Source organism: Lytechinus variegatus, chromosome 1 (assembly GCF_018143015.1).
Source record: "Lytechinus variegatus isolate NC3 chromosome 1, Lvar_3.0, whole genome shotgun sequence".
In the NCBI taxonomy this organism is placed as follows: Eukaryota; Metazoa; Echinodermata; class Echinoidea; order Temnopleuroida; family Toxopneustidae; genus Lytechinus; species Lytechinus variegatus.
The window spans coordinates 80571548-80592857 of NC_054740.1; the positions used below are offsets into that span (position 1 = coordinate 80571548).

At 35.8% G+C, this 21310-nt stretch overlaps 1 protein-coding gene and 2 long non-coding RNA genes across 3 annotated transcripts; 2 read left to right on the top strand and 1 right to left on the bottom strand.

The window, feature by feature from the left end:
- Positions 1-10673: 10673 nt before the first annotated feature.
- LOC121431987 (keratin-associated protein 5-1-like) lies at positions 10674-18389 on the bottom strand. Its single transcript, XM_041629793.1, has 5 exons — positions 18310-18389; positions 16789-17002; positions 16511-16524; positions 11629-11726; positions 10674-10726 (listed from the first exon to the last, which is right to left on the bottom strand). The coding sequence occupies exons 1-5, from the start codon at positions 18387-18389 to the stop codon at positions 10674-10676; spliced, it is 459 nt and encodes a 152-aa protein (XP_041485727.1).
- LOC121406569 lies at positions 11739-13408 on the top strand. Its single transcript, XR_005968827.1, has 2 exons — positions 11739-11813; positions 13057-13408. It is a non-coding gene; the product is annotated as an uncharacterized LOC121406569 (long non-coding RNA).
- On the top strand, positions 14232-15756 carry LOC121406567. Its single transcript, XR_005968826.1, has 3 exons — positions 14232-14248; positions 14297-14392; positions 15626-15756. It is a non-coding gene; the product is annotated as an uncharacterized LOC121406567 (long non-coding RNA).
- Positions 18390-21310: the final 2921 nt, after the last annotated feature.

Here is a 21310-nt window from a genome sequence, read left to right on the forward strand (position 1 = left end):
AGACCAGTATGTCGGGACTATGAATGTAGATGGATGTGCTGCAGTTGGCACACTGTCACTTGCACACCACCTGGAACAACCACAGAAGGTAGTTGCATCAATCAAGTATTTTCACTAATTCCTGGCAGTATGACCAATTATCACTGTAAATATGCATTTAAAAGGGTTTTTTTTTATTGGAAAACGTGTGTTGCTCTGACGCGGAAGTAAGGGATAAATACATGTATAAAAGCTTTTTTTTCGACAAACATGATATATACGTTTTTTTCTTCTTATTATCTTAGGAAAATAAAGGAGAGTGGGGAAATTGTTGCACTTTGGGTCAATATTCATGTCAGAGACTCTCTTTTAAGTTATTGAGATTTGTTTGACTTTCATTATCAAACAGTTTCATTGGAAGACCTGTACACAAATTGAGTGAATTGACCCTTTGTTATGGATTATTCCATGAATATTATGATTGGTGAAAATAGAGCAAACACAAATGAAATGTCTTTTCAAAAGAAGAAATGTGAAAGGAGCATGTTTGTAAAAGATTTACAGGATGGGAAAAACAGTAGGATAGTTTTGAATTGTAGATTGATGACCTTTATCCTTTTGGGGGATTTTAGTTTTGTCACATACATGTAGGTGATGTCCCAGGGTAAGGGTAGTTAAATAGAAATGATTTATCAGCATTTTTAAAAAGTGAAAGATTTCTTTTTTCATTTTGAATTGGATACTTGCAGACATAATATTCTGTTACCATGGCTGATTTCCCTTTAATTGCGTTTCATTTGCTACTTTGGAACAGAATATTGTCATATTTCATCCTTTATGATAATATACATCTAGTTTTTCTTTACATGAACAAATGTAGGAACAACAACTACTCCAGAAACAACAACAGTAACAACTACTCCAGAAACAACAACAGTAACAACAACTACTCCAGAAACAACGACGAGGACCACAACAACTGTAACCTCTCCAGAACCAACTCCATCCACCACAACAGGTACAACACAGGGAACAATTGGCATAATATCTGGAAACATTCCAGAATATGGATAATGTATGAATGGCAGTAGACACAGTTAGTCAAGTTTGTGAGAAAAGGACCATTTTTTGTAAATGCTTTGGTTACTGTTTTAGTGAAGAAGTGAAGGGTAGTGTCAGAGATGATACTCTATCACTAAAAAAAGCTAATGTATTAAAAGTAGAATTGCGACAAATACCTTGATAAAGTATATATTGATATGCTATTCTAGTCACCAGTTCCATTCAATTTCTGCCTGCTATTTCAGGCATATTTAGATATTAATATCTTGCTTTGTGATTTACCCATCCTGATGAAAGAAAGGAAGGGTCAATTTGTATAAACTTGCCAATGAGGTAAAGAGGAGCTTGTCTCTTGCGGAAATGATAGTTTCTAGTTTGGTAGTGAAATGTTGATTTACTGATTGATAGTTATAATTATATGTGTAGGTGTAATAAATGGTTACCCTGTTTCTTTCTCTTTTGTTGTAGTAAGAAGTTCCACGAATGCTCTGAGCCTAGGCAGTCATTAAATGCTATGGTATGAATACCATCATCATGTTAAGCCAGACCTGCTCGGTGAACAGTTTTTTCAACTGAAGTGGCTACCCCTGGTAAAATGATATTATTATTATTAATATCATTGCTGTGAATAATATGATTGTCAATTATTAGTGTCATTAATACTTAAACTGAATTTTGCCATTGATATTGTCCTGTTATATTGGCAATCCAAAACTCCTTTTGTCTTGCAGAGTGTGTTCCCGGCGAACAAAGAACATGTGTTTGGACTGCATGGATTAATGATGATTCTGGTCAAATACAATCTGAGAGTGCTCCAGCTGAGGAAGTTGAACTTCTTGAAGATGCCCGGCACTTCCCTGGTTTCCCCAGAGTTTGCGACGTATTCGCTATCCAGTGCAGGACTGTAGACACACATGTTATGTGGAATGAAACTGATGACGCTGTTACCGTTGATGTTAATACAGGTCTTCGCTGTATTAATATACTAGGAAGACCAGTATGTCGGGACTATGAATGTAGATGGATGTGCTGCAGTTGGCACACTGTCACTTGCACACCACCTGGAACAACCACAGAAGGTAGTTGCATCAATCAAGTATTTTCACTAATTCCTGGCAGTATGACCAATTATCACTGTAAATATGCATTTAAAAGGGTTTTTTTTTATTGGAAAACGTGTGTTGCTCTGACGCGGAAGTAAGGGATAAATACATGTATAAAAGCTTTTTTTCGACAAACATGATATATACGTTTTTTTCTTCTTATTATCTTAGGAAAATAAAGGAGAGTGGGGAAATTGTTGCACTTTGGGTCAATATTCATGTCAGAGACTCTCTTTTAAGTTATTGAGATTTGTTTGACTTTCATTATCAAACAGTTTCATTGGAAGACCTGTACACAAATTGAGTGAATTGACCCTTTGTTATGGATTATTCCATGAATATTATGATTGGTGAAAATAAAGCAAACACAAATGAAATGTCGTTTCAAAAGAAGAAATGTGAAAGGAGCATGTTTGTGAAAGATTTACAGGATGGGAAAAACAGTAGGATAGTTTTGAATTGTAGATTAATGACCTTTATCCTTTTGGGGGATTTTAGTTTTGTCACATACATGTAGGTGATGTCCCAGGGTAAGGGTAGTTAAATAGAAATGATTTATCAGCATTTTTAAAAAGTGAAAGATTTCTTTTTTCATTTTGAATTGGATACTTGCAGACATAATATTCTGTTACCATGGCTGATTTCCCTTTAATTGCGTTTCATTTGCTACTTTGGAACAGAATATTGTCATATTTCATCCTTTATGATAATATACATCTAGTTTTTCTTTACATGAACAAATGTAGGAACAACAACTACTCCAGAAACAACAACAGTAACAACTACTCCAGAAACAACAACAGTAACAACTACTCCAGAAACAACAACGAGAACCACAACAACTGTAACCTCTCCAGAACCAACTCCATCCACCACAACAGGTACAACACAGGGAACAATTGGCATAATATCTGGAAACATTCCAGAATATGGATAATGTATGAATGGCAGTAGACACAGTTAGTCAAGTTTGTGAGAAAAGGACCATTTTTTGTAAATGCTTTGGTTACTGTTTTAGTGAAGAAGTGAAGGGTAGTGTCAGAGATGATACTCTATCACTAAAAAAAGCTAATGTATTAAAAGTAGAATTGCGACAAATACCTTGATAAAGTATATATTGATATGCTATTCTAGTCACCAGTTCCATTCAATTTCTGCCTGCTATTTCAGGCATATTTAGATATTAATATCTTGCTTTGTGATTTACCCATCCTGATGAAAGAAAGGAAGGGTCAATTTGTATAAACTTGCCAATGAGGTAAAGAGGAGCTTGTCTCTTGCGGAAATGATAGTTTCTAGTTTGGTAGTGAAATGTTGATTTACTGATTGATAGTTATAATTATATGTGTAGGTGTAATAAATGGTTACCCTGTAGGAAGAAGTTCCACGAATGCTCTGAGCCTAGGCAGTCCATTAAATGCTATGGTATGAATACCATCATCATGTTAAGCCAGACCTGCTCGGTGAACAGTTTTTTCAACTGAAGTGGCTACCCCTGGTAAAATGATATTATTATTATTAATATCATTGCTGTGAATAATATGATTGTCAATTATTAGTGTCATTAATACTTAAACTGAATTTTGCCATTGATATTGTCCTGTTATATTGGCAATCCAAAACTCCTTTTGTCTTGCAGAGTGTGTTCCCGGCGAACAAAGAACATGTGTTTGGACTGCATGGATTAACGATGATTCTGGTCAAATACAATCTGAGAGTGCTCCAGCTGAGGAAGTTGAACTTCTTGAAGATGCCCGGCACTTCCCTGGTTTCCCAGAGTTTGCGACGTATTCGCTATCCAGTGCAGGACTGTAGACACACATGTTATGTGGAATGAAACTGATGACGCTGTTACCGTTGATGTTAATACAGGTCTTCGCTGTATTAATATACTAGGAAGACCAGTATGTCGGGACTATGAATGTAGATGGATGTGCTGCAGTTGGCACACTGTCACTTGCACACCACCTGGAACAACCACAGAAGGTAGTTGCATCAATCAAGTATTTTCACTAATTCCTGGCAGTATGACCAATTATCACTGTAAATATGCATTTAAAAGGGGTTTTTTTTATTGGAAAACGTGTGTTGCTCTGACGCGGAAGTAAGGGATAAATACATGTATAAAAGCTTTTTTTCGACAAACATGATATATACGTTTTTTCTTCTTATTATCTTAGGAAAATAAAGGAGAGTGGGGAAATTGTTGCACTTTGGGTCAATATTCATGTCAGAGACTCTCTTTTAAGTTATTGAGATTTGTTTGACTTTCATTATCAAACAGTTTCATTGGAAGACCTGTACACAAATTGAGTGAATTGACCCTTTGTTATGGATTATTCCATGAATATTATGATTGGTGAAAATAGAGCAAACACAAATGAAATGTCGTTTCAAAAGAAGAAATGTGAAAGGAGCATGTTTGTAAAAGATTTACAGGATGGGAAAAACAGTAGGATAGTTTTGAATTGTAGATTGATGACCTTTATCCTTTGGGGGATTTTAGTTTTGTCACATACATGTAGGTGATGTCCCAGGGTAAGGGTAATTAAATAGAAATGATTTATCAGCATTTTTAAAAGTGGAAAGATTTCTTTTTTCATTTTGAATTGGATACTTGCAGACATAATATTCTGTTACCATGGCTGATTTCCCTTTAATTGCGTTTCATTTGCTACTTTGGAAAAGAATATTGTCATATTTCATCCTTTATGATAATATACATCTAGTTTTTCTTTACATGAACAAATGTAGGAACAACAACTACTCCAGAAACAACAACAGTAACAACTACTCCAGACAAACAACAGTAACAACAACTACTCCAGAAACAACGACGAGGACCACAACAACTGTAACCTCTCCAGAACCACCTCCATCCACCACAACAGGTACAACACAGGGAACAATTGGCATAATATATGGAAACATTCCAGAATATGGATAATGTATGAATGGCAGTAGACACAGTTAGTCAAGTTTGTGAGAAAAGGACCATTTTTTGTAAATGCTTTGGTTACTGTTTTAGTGAAGAAGTGAAGGGTAGTGTCAGAGATGATACTCTATCACTAAAAAAAGCTAATGTATTAAAAGTAGAATTGCGACAAATACCTTGATAAAGTATATATTGATATGCTATTCTAGTCACCAGTTCCATTCAATTTCTGCCTGCTATTTCAGGCATATTTAGATATTAATATCTTGCTTTGTGATTTACCCATCCTGATGAAAGAAAGGAAAGGGTCAATTTGTATAAACTTGCCAATGAGGTAAAGAGGAGCTTGTCTCTTGCGGAAATGATAGTTTCTAGTTTGGTAGTGAAATGTCGATTTACTGATTGATAGTTATAATTATATGTGTAGGTGTAATAAATGGTTACCCTGTAGGAAGAAGTTCCACGAATGCTCTGAGCCTAGGCAGTCCATTAAATGCTATGGTATGAATACCATCATCATGTTAAGCCAGACCTGCTCGGTGAACAGTTTTTTCAACTGAAGTGGCTACCCCTGGTAAAATGATATTATTATTATTAATATCATTGCTGTGAATAATATGATTGTCAATTATTAGTGTCATTAATACTTAAACTGAATTTTGCCATTGATATTGTCCTGTTATATTGGCAATCCAAAACTCCTTTTGTCTTGCAGAGTGTGTTCCCGGCGAACAAAGAACATGTGTTTGGACTGCATGGATTAACGATGATTCTGGTCAAATACAATCTGAGAGTGCTCCAGCTGAGGAAGTTGAACTTCTTGAAGATGCCCGGCACTTCCCTGGTTTCCCCAGAGTTTGCGACGTATTCGCTATCCAGTGCAGGACTGTAGACACACATGTTATGTGGAATGAAACTGATGACGCTGTTACCGTTGATGTTAATACAGGTCTTCGCTGTATTAATATACTAGGAAGACCAATATGTCGGGACTATGAATGTAGATGGATGTGCTGCAGTTGGCACACTGTCACTTGCACACCACCTGGAACAACCACAGAAGGTAGTTGCATCAATCAAGTATTTTCACTAATTCCTGGCAGTATGACCAATTATCACTGTAAATATGCATTTAAAAGGGTTTTTTTAATTGGAAAACGTGTGTTGCTCTGACGCGGAAGTAAAGGATAAATACATGTATAAAAGCTTTTTTCGACAAACATGATATATACGTTTTTTTTCTTCTTATTATCTTAGGAAAATAAAGGAGAGTGGGGAAATTGTTGCACTTTGGGTCAATATTCATGTCAGAGACTCTCTTTTAAGTTATTGAGATTCGTTTGACTTTCATTATCAAACAGTTTCATTGGAAGACCTGTACACAAATTGAGTGAATTGACCCTTTGTTATGGATTATTCCATGAATATTATGATTGGTGAAAATAAAGCAAACACAAATGAAATGTCGTTTCAAAAGAAGAAATGTGAAAGGAGCATGTTTGTGAAAGATTTACAGGATGGGAAAAACAGTAGGATAGTTTTGAATTGTAGATTAATGACCTTTATCCTTTTGGGGGATTTTAGTTTTGTCACATACATGTAGGTGATGTCCCAGGGTAAGGGTAGTTAAATAGAAATGATTTATCAGCATTTTTAAAAAGTGAAAGATTTCTTTTTTCATTTTGAATTGGATACTTGCAGACATAATATTCTGTTACCATGGCTGATTTCCCTTTAATTGCGTTTCATTTGCTACTTTGGAACAGAATATTGTCATATTTCATCCTTTATGATAATATACATCTAGTTTTTCTTTACATGAACAAATGTAGGAACAACAACTACTCCAGAAACAACAACAGTAACAACTACTCCAGAAACAACAACAGTAACAACAACTACTCCAGAAACAACGACGAGGACACAACAACTGTAACTCTCCAGAACCACCTCCATCCACCACAACAGGTACAACACAGGGAACAATTGGCATAATATCTGGAAACATTCCAGAATATGGATAATGTATGAATGGCAGTAGACACAGTTAGTCAAGTTTGTGAGAAAAGGACCATTTTTTGTAAATGCTTTGGTTACTGTTTTAGTGAAGAAGTGAAGGGTAGTGTCAGAGATGATACTCTATCACTAAAAAAAGCTAATGTATTAAAAGTAGAATTGCGACAAATACCTTGATAAAGTATATATTGATATGCTATTCTAGTCACCAGTTCCATTCAATTTCTGCCTGCTATTTCAGGCATATTTAGATATTAATATCTTGCTTTGTGATTTACCCATCCTGATGAAAGAAAGGAAGGGTCAATTTGTATAAACTTGCCAATGAGGTAAAGAGGAGCTTGTCTCTTGCGGAAATGATAGTTTCTAGTTTGGTAGTGAAATGTTGATTTACTGATTGATAGTTATAATTATATGTGTAGGTGTAATAAATGGTTACCCTGTAGGAAGAAGTTCCACGAATGCTCTGAGCCTAGGCAGTCCATTAAATGCTATGGTATGAATACCATCATCATGTTAAGCCAGACCTGCTCGGTGAACAGTTTTTTCAACTGAAGTGGCTACCCCTGGTAAAATGATATTATTATTATTAATATCATTGCTGTGAATAATATGATTGTCAATTATTAGTGTCATTAATACTTAAACTGAATTTTGCCATTGATATTGTCCTGTTATATTGGCAATCCAAAACTCCTTTTGTCTTGCAGAGTGTGTTCCCGGCGAACAAAGAACATGTGTTTGGACTGCATGGATTAACGATGATTCTGGTCAAATACAATCTGAGAGTGCTTCAGCTGAGGAAGTTGAACTTCTTGAAGATGCCCGGCACTTCCCTGGTTTCCCCAGAGTTTGCGACGTATTCGCTATCCAGTGCAGGACTGTAGACACACATGTTATGTGGAATGAAACTGATGACGCTGTTACCGTTGATGTTAATACAGGTCTTCGCTGTATTAATATACTAGGAAGACCAATATGTCGGGACTATGAATGTAGATGGATGTGCTGCAGTTGGCACACTGTCACTTGCACACACCTGGAACAACCACAGAAGGTAGTTGCATCAATCAAGTATTTTCACTAATTCCTGGCAGTATGACCAATATCACTGTAAATATGCTTTCAAACGGTTTGTTCATTGGAAAACATGTGTGTTGCTCTGTCGCGGAAGTAAGGGATAAATATAAGGCTTTTTTAGACAAACATGATATATACATGTATGTTTTTTCTTCTTGATATCTTAGGAAAATAAAGGAATGTGGGGAAAGTGTTTCACTTTGGGTCAATATTCATGTCTGAGATGCTCTTTTAAGTTATTGAGATTTGTTTGAATTTTATTATCAAACAGTTTCATTTGAAGACCTGTACACAAATTTAGTGAATTGACCCTTTGTTATGGATTATTCCATTAACATTATGATTGGTGAAAATAGAGCAAACACAAATGAAATGTTGTTTCAAAAGAAGAAATGTGAAAGGAGCATGTTTGTGAAAGATTTAAAGGATGGGGAAAAACAGTAGGATAGTTTCTTTTTAATTGTAGATTTATGACCTTTATCCTGTTTTTGAATTTTAGATTTGTCACTTACATGTAGGTGATGTCCTAGGGTAAGGGTAATTGAATAGATATGATTTGTCTGCATTTTTAAAAAGCTAAAGATTTCTGTTTTCATTTAAATTGGATACTTGCCGACATAATATTTTGTTACCATGGTTGATTTCCTTTAAATTGCGTTTCATTTGCAACTTTGGAACATAATATTGTCATATTTCATCCTTTATGATAATATACATCTAGTTCTTCTTTACATGAACAAATGTAGGAACAACAACTGGAACCACTCCAGAAACAACAACTGGAACCACAACAGGAACAACAACTGGAACCACAACAGGAACAACAACAGGTACCACAACAGGAACAACAACTGGAACCACACCAAGTACCACAACAGGTACCACAACAGGAACAACAACTGGAACCACAACAGGTACCACAACAAGAACAACAACTGGAACCACTCCAGAAACAACTCCTGCCACCACAACAGGTACAACACAGGGAACAATTTGCATAATATCTGGAAACATTCCAGAATATGGATAATGTATGAATGGCAGGAGACACAGTTAGGTCAAGTTTGTGAGAAAAGGACCATTTTTTTAATAAATGCTTTGGTTTACTCTTTTAGTGAAGAAGGGAAGGGTAAAGTGTCAGAGATGGTACTTTATCACTCAAAAATCATAGGGATAGGATCACCCTTCCTGCCCTTCCTTTTGTTTCACCGACTTGATATCTCCAGCCAGAAAGGAGATGGACAGATGATCATCTTTGAAAAGCTAGTTCGTTGTTCCATTCTGTGCATGATGAGAATAAGGTCATTTGAACTCAAATAGCATGATAGTTTTAATATTATTTTGAATTGTGCTTTTCATTAGATCCTCAGGAAGCAGAAATGAGTCAATGAGCAAGATGCTAATGTATTAAAAGTAGAATTGCGACAAATACCTTGACAAAGTATATATTGATATACTATTCTAGTCACCAGTTCCATTCAATTTCTGCCTGCTATGTCAGGCATATTTAGAAATGAATATATTGCTTTGTGATTTACCCATCCTTATGAAAGAAAGGAAGGGTTGATTGTATAAACTTGCCGATGAGGTAAAGAGGAGCTTGTTTATTGCAGAAATGATAGTTTCTAGTTTGGTAAGGAAATGTTGATTTTACTGATTGATAGTTATAATTGTATGTGTAGGTGTAATAAATGGTTACCCTGTAGGAAGAAATTCCACAAATGCTTTGAGCCTAGGCAGTCCATCAAATGCTAGGGTATGAATACCATCATCATGTTAAGCCAGACCTGCTCGGTGAACAGTTTGGGGAACTGAAGTGTCTACCCCTGGTAAAATGATGTTGTTATCATTATTATTATTATTAACATTATTGCTATGAATAATATGATTATGCCATTTTAGTATCATTAGCATTATTTTATTATTAGTGTTCTCATGTAGGTGTTTCTTTCATTATATTCAGAGATGGACTTAAGTTTTATTTGTATTACCTTACTCAGGGAAATTTTATTTTCTTGATGTTGTATTAATTAGTTTAAGATAAATATTGCTTCATCAGCTTGTCCTGATAGATAATTGTGAATTGCAGAATACTCAACCACTAATAGAACTCCTGATATTACCCTTTCTGCCATTTTTTAATGTAACACTTAAACTGACTTTTGCCATTCATATTGTCCTACTATATTGGCAATCCAAAACTCCTTTTGTCTTGCAGAGTGTGTTCCCGGCAGCAGAGAAAGAATATGTGATTGGAGTGAATGGATTAACGATGATTCTGGACAAATGCAATCTGAGAGTGCTTCAGCTGAGGAAGTTGAACTACTTGAAGATGCCCGGCACTTCCCTGGTTTCCCCGAAGATTGCCACGTATACGGTATCCAGTGCAGGACTGTAGACACACATGTTATGTGGAATGAAACTACTGACGCTGTTACCGTTGATGTTAATACAGGTCTTCGCTGTATTAATATACTAGGAAGACCAATATGTCTGGACTATGAATGTAGATGGATGTGCTGCAGTTGGCACACTGTCACTTGCACACCACCTGGAACAACCACAGAAGGTAGTTGCATCAATCAAGTATTTTCACTAATTCCTGGCAGTATGACCAATATCACTGTAAATATGCTTTCAAACGGTTTGTTTATTGGAAAACATGTGTGTGGCTCTGTCGCGGAAGTAAGGGATAAATATAAACGATTTTTAGACAAACATGATATATACATGTATGTTTTTTCTTCTTGATATCTTAGGAAAATAAAGGAGTGTGGGGAAAGTGTTTCACTTTGGGTCAATATTCATGTCTGAGATGCTCTTTTAAGTTATTGAGATTTGTTTGAATTTCATTATCAAACAGTATCCTTTGAAGACCTGTACACAAATTTAGTGAATTGACCCTTTGTTATGGATGATTTCATTAACATTATGATTGGTGAAAATAGAGAAAACACAAATGAAATGTTGTTTCAAAAGAAGAAATGTGAAAGGAGCATGTTTGTGAAAGATTTAAAGGATGGGTAAAAACAGTAGGATAGTTTCTATTTAATTGTAGATTTAGGACCTTTATCCTGTTTTTTAATTTTAGATTTGTCACTTACATGTAGGTGATGTCCTAGGGTAAGGGTAATTGAATAGATATGATTTGTCTGCATTTTTAAAAAGCTAAAGATTTCTGTTTTCATTTAAATTGGATACTTGCCGACATAATATTTTGTTACCATGGTTGATTTCCTTTAAATTGCGTTTCATTTGCAACTTTGGAACATAATATTGTCATATTTCATCCTTTATGATAATATACATCTAGTTCTTCTTTACATGAACAAATGTAGGAACAACAACTGGAACCACTCCAGAAACAACAACAGGAACAACAACTGGAACCACAACAGGAACAACAACTGGAACCACAACAGGAACAACAACTGGAACCACAACAGGAACAACAACTGGAACCACAACAGGAACAACAACAGGTACCACAACAGGAACAACAACTGGAACCACACCAAGTACCACAACAGGTACCACAACAGGAACAACAACTGGAACCACAACAGGAACAACAACTGGAACCACACCAAGTACCACAACAGGTACCACTCCAGAAACAACTCCTGCCACAACAACAGGTACAACACAGGGAGCAATTGGCATAATATCTGGAAACATTCCAGAATATGGATAATGTATGAATGGTAGGAGACACAGTGAGGTCAAGTTTGTGAGAAAAGGACCATTTTTTTATAAATGCTTTGGTTTACTCTTTTAGTGAAGAAGGGAAGGGTAAAGTGTCAGAGATGGTACTTTATCACTCAAAAATCATAGGGATAGGGTCACCCTTCCTGCCCTTCCTTTTGTTTCACCGACTTGATATCTCCAGCCAGAAAGGAGATGGACAGATGATCATCTTTGAAAAGCTAGTTCGTTGTTCCATTCTGTGCATGATGAGAATAAGGTCATTTGAACTCAAATAGCATGATAGTTTTAATATTATTTTGAATTGTGCTTTTCATTAGATCCTCAGGAAGCAGAAATGAGTCAATGAGCAAGATGCTAATGTATTACAAGTAGAATTGCGACAAATACCTTGACAAAGTATTTATTGATATACTATTCTAGTCACCAGTTCCATTCAATTTCTGCCTGCTATGTCAGGCATATTTAGATATGAATATATTGCTTTGTGATTTACCCATCCTTATGAAAGAAAGGAAGGGTTGATTGTATAAACTTGCCGATGAGGTAAAGAGGAGCTTGTCTATTGCAGAAATGATAGTTTCTAGTTTGGTAAGGAAATGTTGATTTTACTGATTGATAGTTATAATTGTATGTGTAGGTGTAATAAATGGTTACCCTGTAGAAAGAAATTCCACAAATGCTTTGAGCCTAGGCAGTCCATCAAATGCTAGGGTATGAATACCATCATCATGTTAAGCCAGACCTGCTCGGTGAACAGTTTGGGGAACTGAAGTGTCTACCCCTGGTAAAATGATGTTGTTATCATTATTATTATTATTAACATTATTGCTATGAATAATATGATTATGCCATTTTAGTATCATTAGCATTATTTTATTATTTAGTGTTCTCATGTAGGTGTTTCTTTCATTATATTCAGAGATGGACTTAAGTTTTATTTGTATTACCTTACTCAGGGAAATTTTATTTTCTTGATGTTGTATTAATTAGTTTAAGATAAATATTGCTTCATCAGCTTGTCCTGATAGATAATTGTGAATTGCAGAATACTCAACCACTAATAGAACTCCTGATATTACCCTTTCTGCCATTTTTTAATGTAACACTTAAACTGACTTTTGCCATTCATATTGTCCTACTATATTGGCAATCCAAAACTCTTTTGTCTTGCAGAGTGTGTTCCCGGCAGCAGAGAAAGAATATGTGATTGGAGTGAATGGATTAACGATGATTCTGGACAAATGCAATCTGAGAGTGCTTCAGCTGAGGAAGTTGAACTACTTGAAGATGCCCGGCACTTCCCCGGTTTCCCTGAAGATTGCCACGTATACGGTATCCAGTGCAGGACTGTAGACACACATGTTATGTGGAATGAAACTACTGACGCTGTTACCGTTGATGTTAATACAGGTCTTCGCTGTATTAATATACTAGGAAGACCAATATGTCTGGACTATGAATGTAGATGGATGTGCTGCAGTTGGCACACTGTCACTTGCACACCACCTGGAACAACCACAGAAGGTAGTTGCATCAATCAAGTATTTTCACTAATTCCTGGCAGTATGACCAATATCACTGTAAATATGCTTTCAAACGGTTTGTTTATTGGAAAACATGTGTGTGGCTCTGTCGCGGAAGTAAGGGATAAATATAAACGATTTTTAGACAAACATGATATATACATGTATGTTTTTTCTTCTTGATATCTTAGGAAAATAAAGGAGTGTGGGGAAAGTGTTTCACTTTGGGCCAATATTCATGTCTGAGATGCTCTTTTAAGTTATTGAGATTTGTTTGAATTTCATTATCAAACAGTATCCTTTGAAGACCTGTACACAAATTTAGTGAATTGACCCTTTGTTATGGATGATTTCATTAACATTATGATTGGTGAAAATAGAGCAAACACAAATGAAATGTTGTTTCAAAAGAAGAAATGTGAAAGGAGCATGTTTGTGAAAGATTTAAAGGATGGGGAAAAACAGTAGGATAGTTTCTTTTTAATTGTAGATTTATGACCTTTATCCTGTTTTTTAATTTTAGATTTGTCACTTACATGTAGGTGATGTCCTAGGGTAAGGGTAATTGAATAGATATGATTTGTCTGCATTTTTAAAAAGCTAAAGATTTCTGTTTTCATTTAAATTGGATACTTGCTGACATAATATTTTGTTACCATGGTTGATTTCCTTTAAATTGCGTTTCATTTGCAACTTTGGAACATAATATTGTCATATTTCATCCTTTATGATAATATACATCTAGTTCTTCTTTACATGAACAAATGTAGGAACAACAACTGGAACCACTCCAGAAACAACAACAGGAACAACAACTGGAACCACAACAGGAACAACAACAGGTACCACAACAGGAACAACAACTGGAACCACACCAAGTACCACAACAGGTACCACAACAGGAACAACAACTGGAACCACAACAGGTACCACAACAAGAACAACAACTGGAACCACTCCAGAAACAACTCCTGCCACAACAACAGGTATAACACAGGGAACAATTTGCATAATATCTGGAAACATTCCAGAATATGGATAATGTTTGAATGGTAGGAGACACAGTGAGGTCAAGTTTGTGAGAAAAGGACCATTTTTTTAATAAATGCTTTGGTTTACTCTTTTAGTGAAGAAGGGAAGGGTAAAGTGTCAGTGATGGTACTTTATCACTCAAAAATCATTGGGATAGGATCACCCTTCCTGCCCTTCCTTTTGTTTCACCGACTTGATATCTCCAGCCAGAAAGGAGATGGACAGATGATCATCTTTGAAAAGCTAGTTCGTTGTTCCATTCTGTGCATGATGAGAATAAGGTCATTTGAACTCAAATAGCATGATAGTTTTAATATTATTTTGAATTGTGCTTTTCATTAGATCCTCAGGAAGCAGAAATGAGTCAATGAGCAAGATACTAATGTATTAAAAGTAGAATTGTGACAAATACCTTGACAAAGTATTTAGTGATATGCTATTCTAGTCACCAGTTCCATTCAATTTCTGCCTGCTATGTCAGGTATATTTAGATATTAATATCTTGCTTTGTGATTTACCGATCCTTATGAAAGAAAGGAAGAGTCAATTGTATCAACTTGCCAATGAGGTAAAGAGGAGCTTTTCTATTGCAGAAATGATAGTTTCTAGTTTGGTAGGGAAATGTTGATTTTACTGATTGATAGTTATAGTTGTATGTGTAGGTGTAATAAATGGTTACCCTGTAGGAAGAAATTCCACAAATGCTTTGAGCCTAAGCAGTCCATCAAATGCTAGGGTATGAATACCATCATCATGTTAAGCCAGACCTGCTCGGTGAAAAGTTTTGGTAACTGAAGTGTCTACCCTGGTAAAATGATGTTGTTATCATTATTATTATTATTAACATTATTGCTATGAATAATATGATTATGCATTTTTAGTATCATTAGCATTATTTTATTATTAGTGTTCTCATGTAGGTGTTCATTATATTCAGAGATGGACTTTTTATTTGTATTACCTTGCTCAGGGAAATTTTATTTTCTTGATGTTGTATAATTAGTTTAAGATAAATATTGCTTCATCAGCTTGTCCTGATAGATAAATGTGAATTGCAGAATACTCAACCACTAATAGAACTCCTGATATTACCCTTTCTGCCATTTTTTAATGTAACACTTAAACTGACCTTTGCCATTCATATTGTCCTACTATATTGGCAATCCAAAACTCCTTTTGTCTTGCAGAGTGTGTTCCCGGCAGCAGAGAAAGAATATGTGATTGGAGTGAATGGATTAACGATGATTCTGGACAAATGCAATCTGAGAGTGCTTCAGCTGAGGAAGTTGAACTACTTGAAGATGCCCGGCACTTCCCTGGTTTCCCGAAGATTGCCACGTATACGGTATCCAGTGCAGGACTGTAGACACACATGTTATGTGGAATGAAACTACTGACGCTGTTACCGTTGATGTTAATACAGGTCTTCGCTGTATTAATATACTAGGAAGACCAATATGTCGGGACTATGAATGTAGATGGATGTGCTGCAGTTGGCACACTGTCACTTGCACACCACCTGGAACATCCACAGAAGGTAGTTGCATCAATCAAGTATTTTCAGTAATTCTGGCAGTATGACCAATATCACTGTAAATATGCTTTCAAACGGTTTGTTTATTGGAAAACATGTGTGTTGCTCTGTCGCGGAAGTAAGGGATAAATATAAAGGCTTTTTTAGACAAACATGATATATACATGTATGTTTTTTCTTCTTGATATCTTAGGAAAATAAAGGAGTGTGGGGAAAGTGTTTCGCTTTGGGTGAATATTTATGTCTGAGATGCTCTTTTAAGTTATTGAGATTTGTTTGAATTTCATCATCAAACAGTTTCATTTGAAGACCTGTACACAAATTTAGTGAATTGACCCTTTGTTATGGATTATTCCATTAACATTATGATCAGTGAAAATAGAGCAAACACAAATGAAATGTTGTTTCAAAAGAAGAAATGTGAAAGGAGCATGTTTGTGAAAGATTTAAAGGATGGGGAAAAACAGTAGGATAGTTTCTTTTTAATTGTAGATTTATGACCTTTATCCTGTTTTTTAATTTTAGATTTGTCACTTACATGTAGGTGATGTCCTAGGGTAAGGGTAATTGAATAGATATGATTTGTCTGCATTTTTAAAAAGCTAAAGATTTCTGTTTTCATTTAAATTGGATACTTGCCGACATAATATTTTGTTACCATGGTTGATTTCCTTTAAATTGCGTTTCATTTGCAACTTTGGAACATAATATTGTCATATTTCATCCTTTATGATAATATACATCTAGTTCTTCTTTACATGAACGAATGTAGGAACAACAACTGGAACCACTCCAGAAACAACAACAGGAACAACAACTGGAACCACAACAGGAACAACAACTGGAACCACAACAGGAACAACAACTGGAACCACAACAGGAACAACAACAGGTACCACAACAGGAACAACAACTGGAACCACACCAAGTACCACAACAGGTACCACAACAGGAACAACAACTGGAACCACTCCAGGAACAACTCCTGCCACCACAACAGGTACCACACAGGGAACAATTGGCATAATATCTGGAAACATTCCAGAATATGGATAATGTATGAATGGCAGGAGACACAGTTAGGTCAAGTTTGTGAGAAAAGGACCATATTTTTTTATAAATGCTTTGGTTTACTCTTTTAGTGAAGAAGGGAAGGGTTAAGTGTCAGAGATGGTACTTTATCACTCAAAAATCATAGGGATAGGGTCACCCTTCCTGCCCTTCCTTTTGTTTCACCGACTTGATATCTCCAGCCAGAAAGGAGATGGACAGATGATCATCTTTGAAAAGCTAGTTCGTTGTTCCATTCTGTGCATGATGAGAATAAGGTCATTTGAACTCAAATAGCATGATAGTTTTAATATTATTTTGAATTGTGCTTTTCATTAGATCCTCAGGAAGCAGAAATGAGTCAATGAGCAAGATGCTAATGTATTAAAAGTAGAATTGCGACAAATACCTTGACAAAGTATTTAGTGATATGCTATTCTAGTCACCAGTTCCATTCAATTTCTGCCTGCTATGTCAGGTATATTTAGATATTAATATCTTGCTTTGTGATTTACCGATCCTTATGAAAGAAAGGAAGAGTCAATTGTATCAACTTGCCGATGAGGTAAAGAGGAGCTTTTCTATTGCAGAAATGATAGTTTCTAGTTTGGTAGGGAAATGTTGATTTTACTGATTGATAGTTATGTAGGTGTAATAAATGGTTACCCTGTAGGAAGAAATTCCACAAATGCTTTGAGCCTAGGCAGTCCATCAAATGCTAGGGTATGAATACCATCATCATGTTAAGCCAGACCTGCTCGGTGAACAGTTTGGGGAACTGAAGTTGCTACCCGTGGTAAAATGATGTTGTTATCATTATTATTAACATTAATGCTATGAATAATATGATTATGCCATTTTAGTATCATTAGCATTATTATATTATTAGTGTTCTCATGTAGGTGTTTCTTTCATTATATTCAGAGATGGACTTAAGTTTTATTTGTATTACCTTACTCAGGGAAATTTTATTTTCTTGATGTTGTATTAATTAGTTTAAGATAAATATTGCTTCATCAGCTTGTCCTGATAGATAAATGTGAATTGCAGAATACTCAACCACTAATAGAACTCCTGATATTACCCTTTCTGCCATTTTTTAATGTAACACTTAAACTGACTTTTGCCATTCATATTGTCCTACTATATTGGCAATCCAAAACTCTTTTTGTCTTGCAGAGTGTGTTCCCGGCAGCAGAGAAAGAATATGTGATTGGAGTGAATGGATTAACGATGATTCTGGACAAATGCAATCTGAGAGTGCTTCAGCTGAGGAAGTTGAACTACTTGAAGATGCCCGGCACTTCCCCGGTTTCCCCGAAGATTGCCACGTATACGGTATCCAGTGCAGGACTGTAGACACACATGTTATGTGGAATGAAACTACTGACGCTGTTACCGTTGATGTTAATACAGGTCTTCGCTGTATTAATATACTAGGAAGACCAATATGTCTGGACTATGAATGTAGATGGATGTGCTGCAGTTGGCACACTGTCACTTGCACACCACCTGGAACATCCACAGAAGGTAGTTGCATCAATCAAGTATTTTCAGTAATTCCTGGCAGTATGACCAATATCACTGTAAATATGCTTTCAAACGGTTTGTTTATTGGAAAACATGTGTGTTGCTCTGTCGCGGAAGTAAGGGATAAATATAAAGGCTTTTTTAGACAAACATGATATATACATGCATGTTTTTTCCTCTTGATATCTCAGGAAAATAAAGGAGTGTGGGAAAAGTGTTTCGCTTTGGGTGAATATTTATGTCTGAGATGCTCTTTTAAGTTATTGAGATTTGTTTGAATTTCATCATCAAACAGTTTCATTTGAAGACCTGTACACAAATTTAGTGAATTGACCCTTTGTTATGGATTATTCCATTAACATTATGATTGGTGAAAATAGAGCAAACACAAATGAAATGTTGTTTCAAAAGAAGAAATGTGAAAGGAGCATGTTTGTGAAAGATTTAAAGGATGGGGAAAAACAGTAGGATAGTTTCTTTTTAATTGTAGATTTATGACCTTTATCCTGTTTTTTAATTTTAGATTTGTCACTTACATGTAGGTGATGTCCTAGGGTAAGGGTAATTGAATAGATATGATTTGTCTGCATTTTTAAAAAGCTAAAGATTTCTGTTTTCATTTAAATTGGATACTTGCCGACATAATATTTTGTTACCATGGTTGATTTCCTTTAAATTGCGTTTCATTTGCAACTTTGGAACATAATATTGTCATATTTCATCCTTTATGATAATATACATCTAGTTCTTCTTTACATGAACGAATGTAGGAACAACAACTGGAACCACTCCAGAAACAACAACAGGAACAACAACTGGAACCACAACAGGAACAACAACTGGAACCACAACAGGAACAACAACTGGAACCACAACAGGAACAACAACTGGAACCACAACAGGAACAACAACAGGTACCACAACAGGAACAACAACTGGAACCACACCAAGTACACAACAGGTACCACAGGAAAAACAACAACTGGAACCACTCCAGGAACAACTCTGCCACCACAACAGGTACAACACAGGGAACAATTGGCATAATATCTGGAAACATTCCAGAATATGGATAATGTATGAATGGCAGGAGACACAGTTAGGTCAAGTTTGTGAGAAAAGGACCATATTTTTTTATAAATGCTTTGGTTTACTCTTTTAGTGAAGAAGGGAAGGGTTAAGTGTCAGAGATGGTACTTTATCACTCAAAAATCATAGGGATAGGGTCACCCTTCCTGCCCTTCCTTTTGTTTCACCGACTTGATATCTCCAGCCAGAAAGGAGATGGACAGATGATCATTTTTGAAAAGCTAGTTCGTTGTTCCATTCTGTGCATGATGAGAATAAGGTCATTTGAACTCAAATAGCATGATAGTTTTAATATTATTTTTAATTGTGCTTTTCATTAGATCCTCAGGAAGTAGAAATGAGTCAATGAGCAAGATGCTAATGTATTAAAAGTAGAATTGCGACAAATACCTTGACAAAGTATTTAGTGATATGCTATTCTAGTCACCAGTTCCATTCAATTTCTGCCTGCTATGTCAGGTATATTTAGATATTAATATCTTGCTTTTTGATTTACCGATCCTTATGAAAAAAGGAAGAGTCAATTGTATCAACTTGCCAATGAGGTAAAGAGGAGCTTTTCTATTGCAGAAATGATAGTTTCTAGTTTGGTAGGGAAATGTTGATTTTACTGATTTGATAGTTATGTAGGTGTAATAAATGGTTACCCTGTAGGAAGAAATTCCACAAATGCTTTGAGCCTAGGCAGTCCATCAAATGCTAGGGTATGAATACCATCATCATGTTAAGCCAGACCTGCTCGGTGAACAGTTTGGGGAACTGAAGTGGCTACCCGTGGTAAAATGATGTTGTTATCATTATTATTAACATTATGCTATGAATAATATGATTATGCCATTTTAGTATCATTAGCATTATTATATTATTAGTGTTCTCATGTAGGTGTTTCTTTCATTATATTCAGAGATGGACTTAAGTTTTATTTGTATTACCTTACTCAGGGAAATTTTATTTTCTTGATGTTGTATTAATTAGTTTAAGATAAATATTGCTTCATCAGCTTGTCCTGATAGATAAATGTGAATTGCAGAATACTCAACCACTAATAGAACTCCTGATATTACCCTTTCTGCCATTTTTTAATGTAACACTTAAACTGACTTTTGCCATTCATATTGTCCTACTATATTGGCAATCCAAAACTCTTTTTGTCTTGCAGAGTGTGTTCTCCGGCAGCAGAGAAAGAATATGTGATTGGAGTGAATGGATTAACGATGATTCTGGACAAATGCAATCTGAGAGTGCTTCAGCTGAGGAAGTTGAACTACTTGAAGATGCCCGGCACTTCCCCGGTTTCCCGAAGATTGCCACGTATACGGTATCCAGTGCAGGACTGTAGACACACATGTTATGTGGAATGAAACTACTGACGCTGTTACCGTTGATGTTAATACAGGTCTTCGCTGTATTAATATACTAGGAAGACCAATATGTCTGGACTATGAATGTAGATGGATGTGCTGCAGTTGGCACACTGTCACTTGCACACCACCTGGAACATCCACAGAAGGTAGTTGCATCAATCAAGTATTTTCAGTAATCCTGGCAGTATGACCAATATCACTGTAAATATGCTTTCAAACGGTTTGTTTATTGGAAAACATGTGTGTTGCTCTGTCGCGGAAGTAAGGGATAAATATAAAGGCTTTTTTAGACAAACATGATATAT

Excerpts from the sequence above, each read along its gene's own strand:
- LOC121431987 (XM_041629793.1), bottom strand. The coding sequence starts at position 18,389 with ATGTGTGTCTACAGTCCTGCACTGGATACCGTATACGTGGCAATCTTC. Across the intron at positions 17,003-18,309 it reads GAAGTGCCGGGCATCTTCAA|ATATTATGCCAATTGTTCCC; the intron begins GTAGTTCAACTT and ends GAATGTTTCCAG. Across the intron at positions 10,727-11,628 it reads TTCCTGTTGTGGTTCCAGTT|GTGGTGTGCAAGTGACAGTG; the intron begins GTTGTTCCTGTT and ends TGGTTGTTCCAG.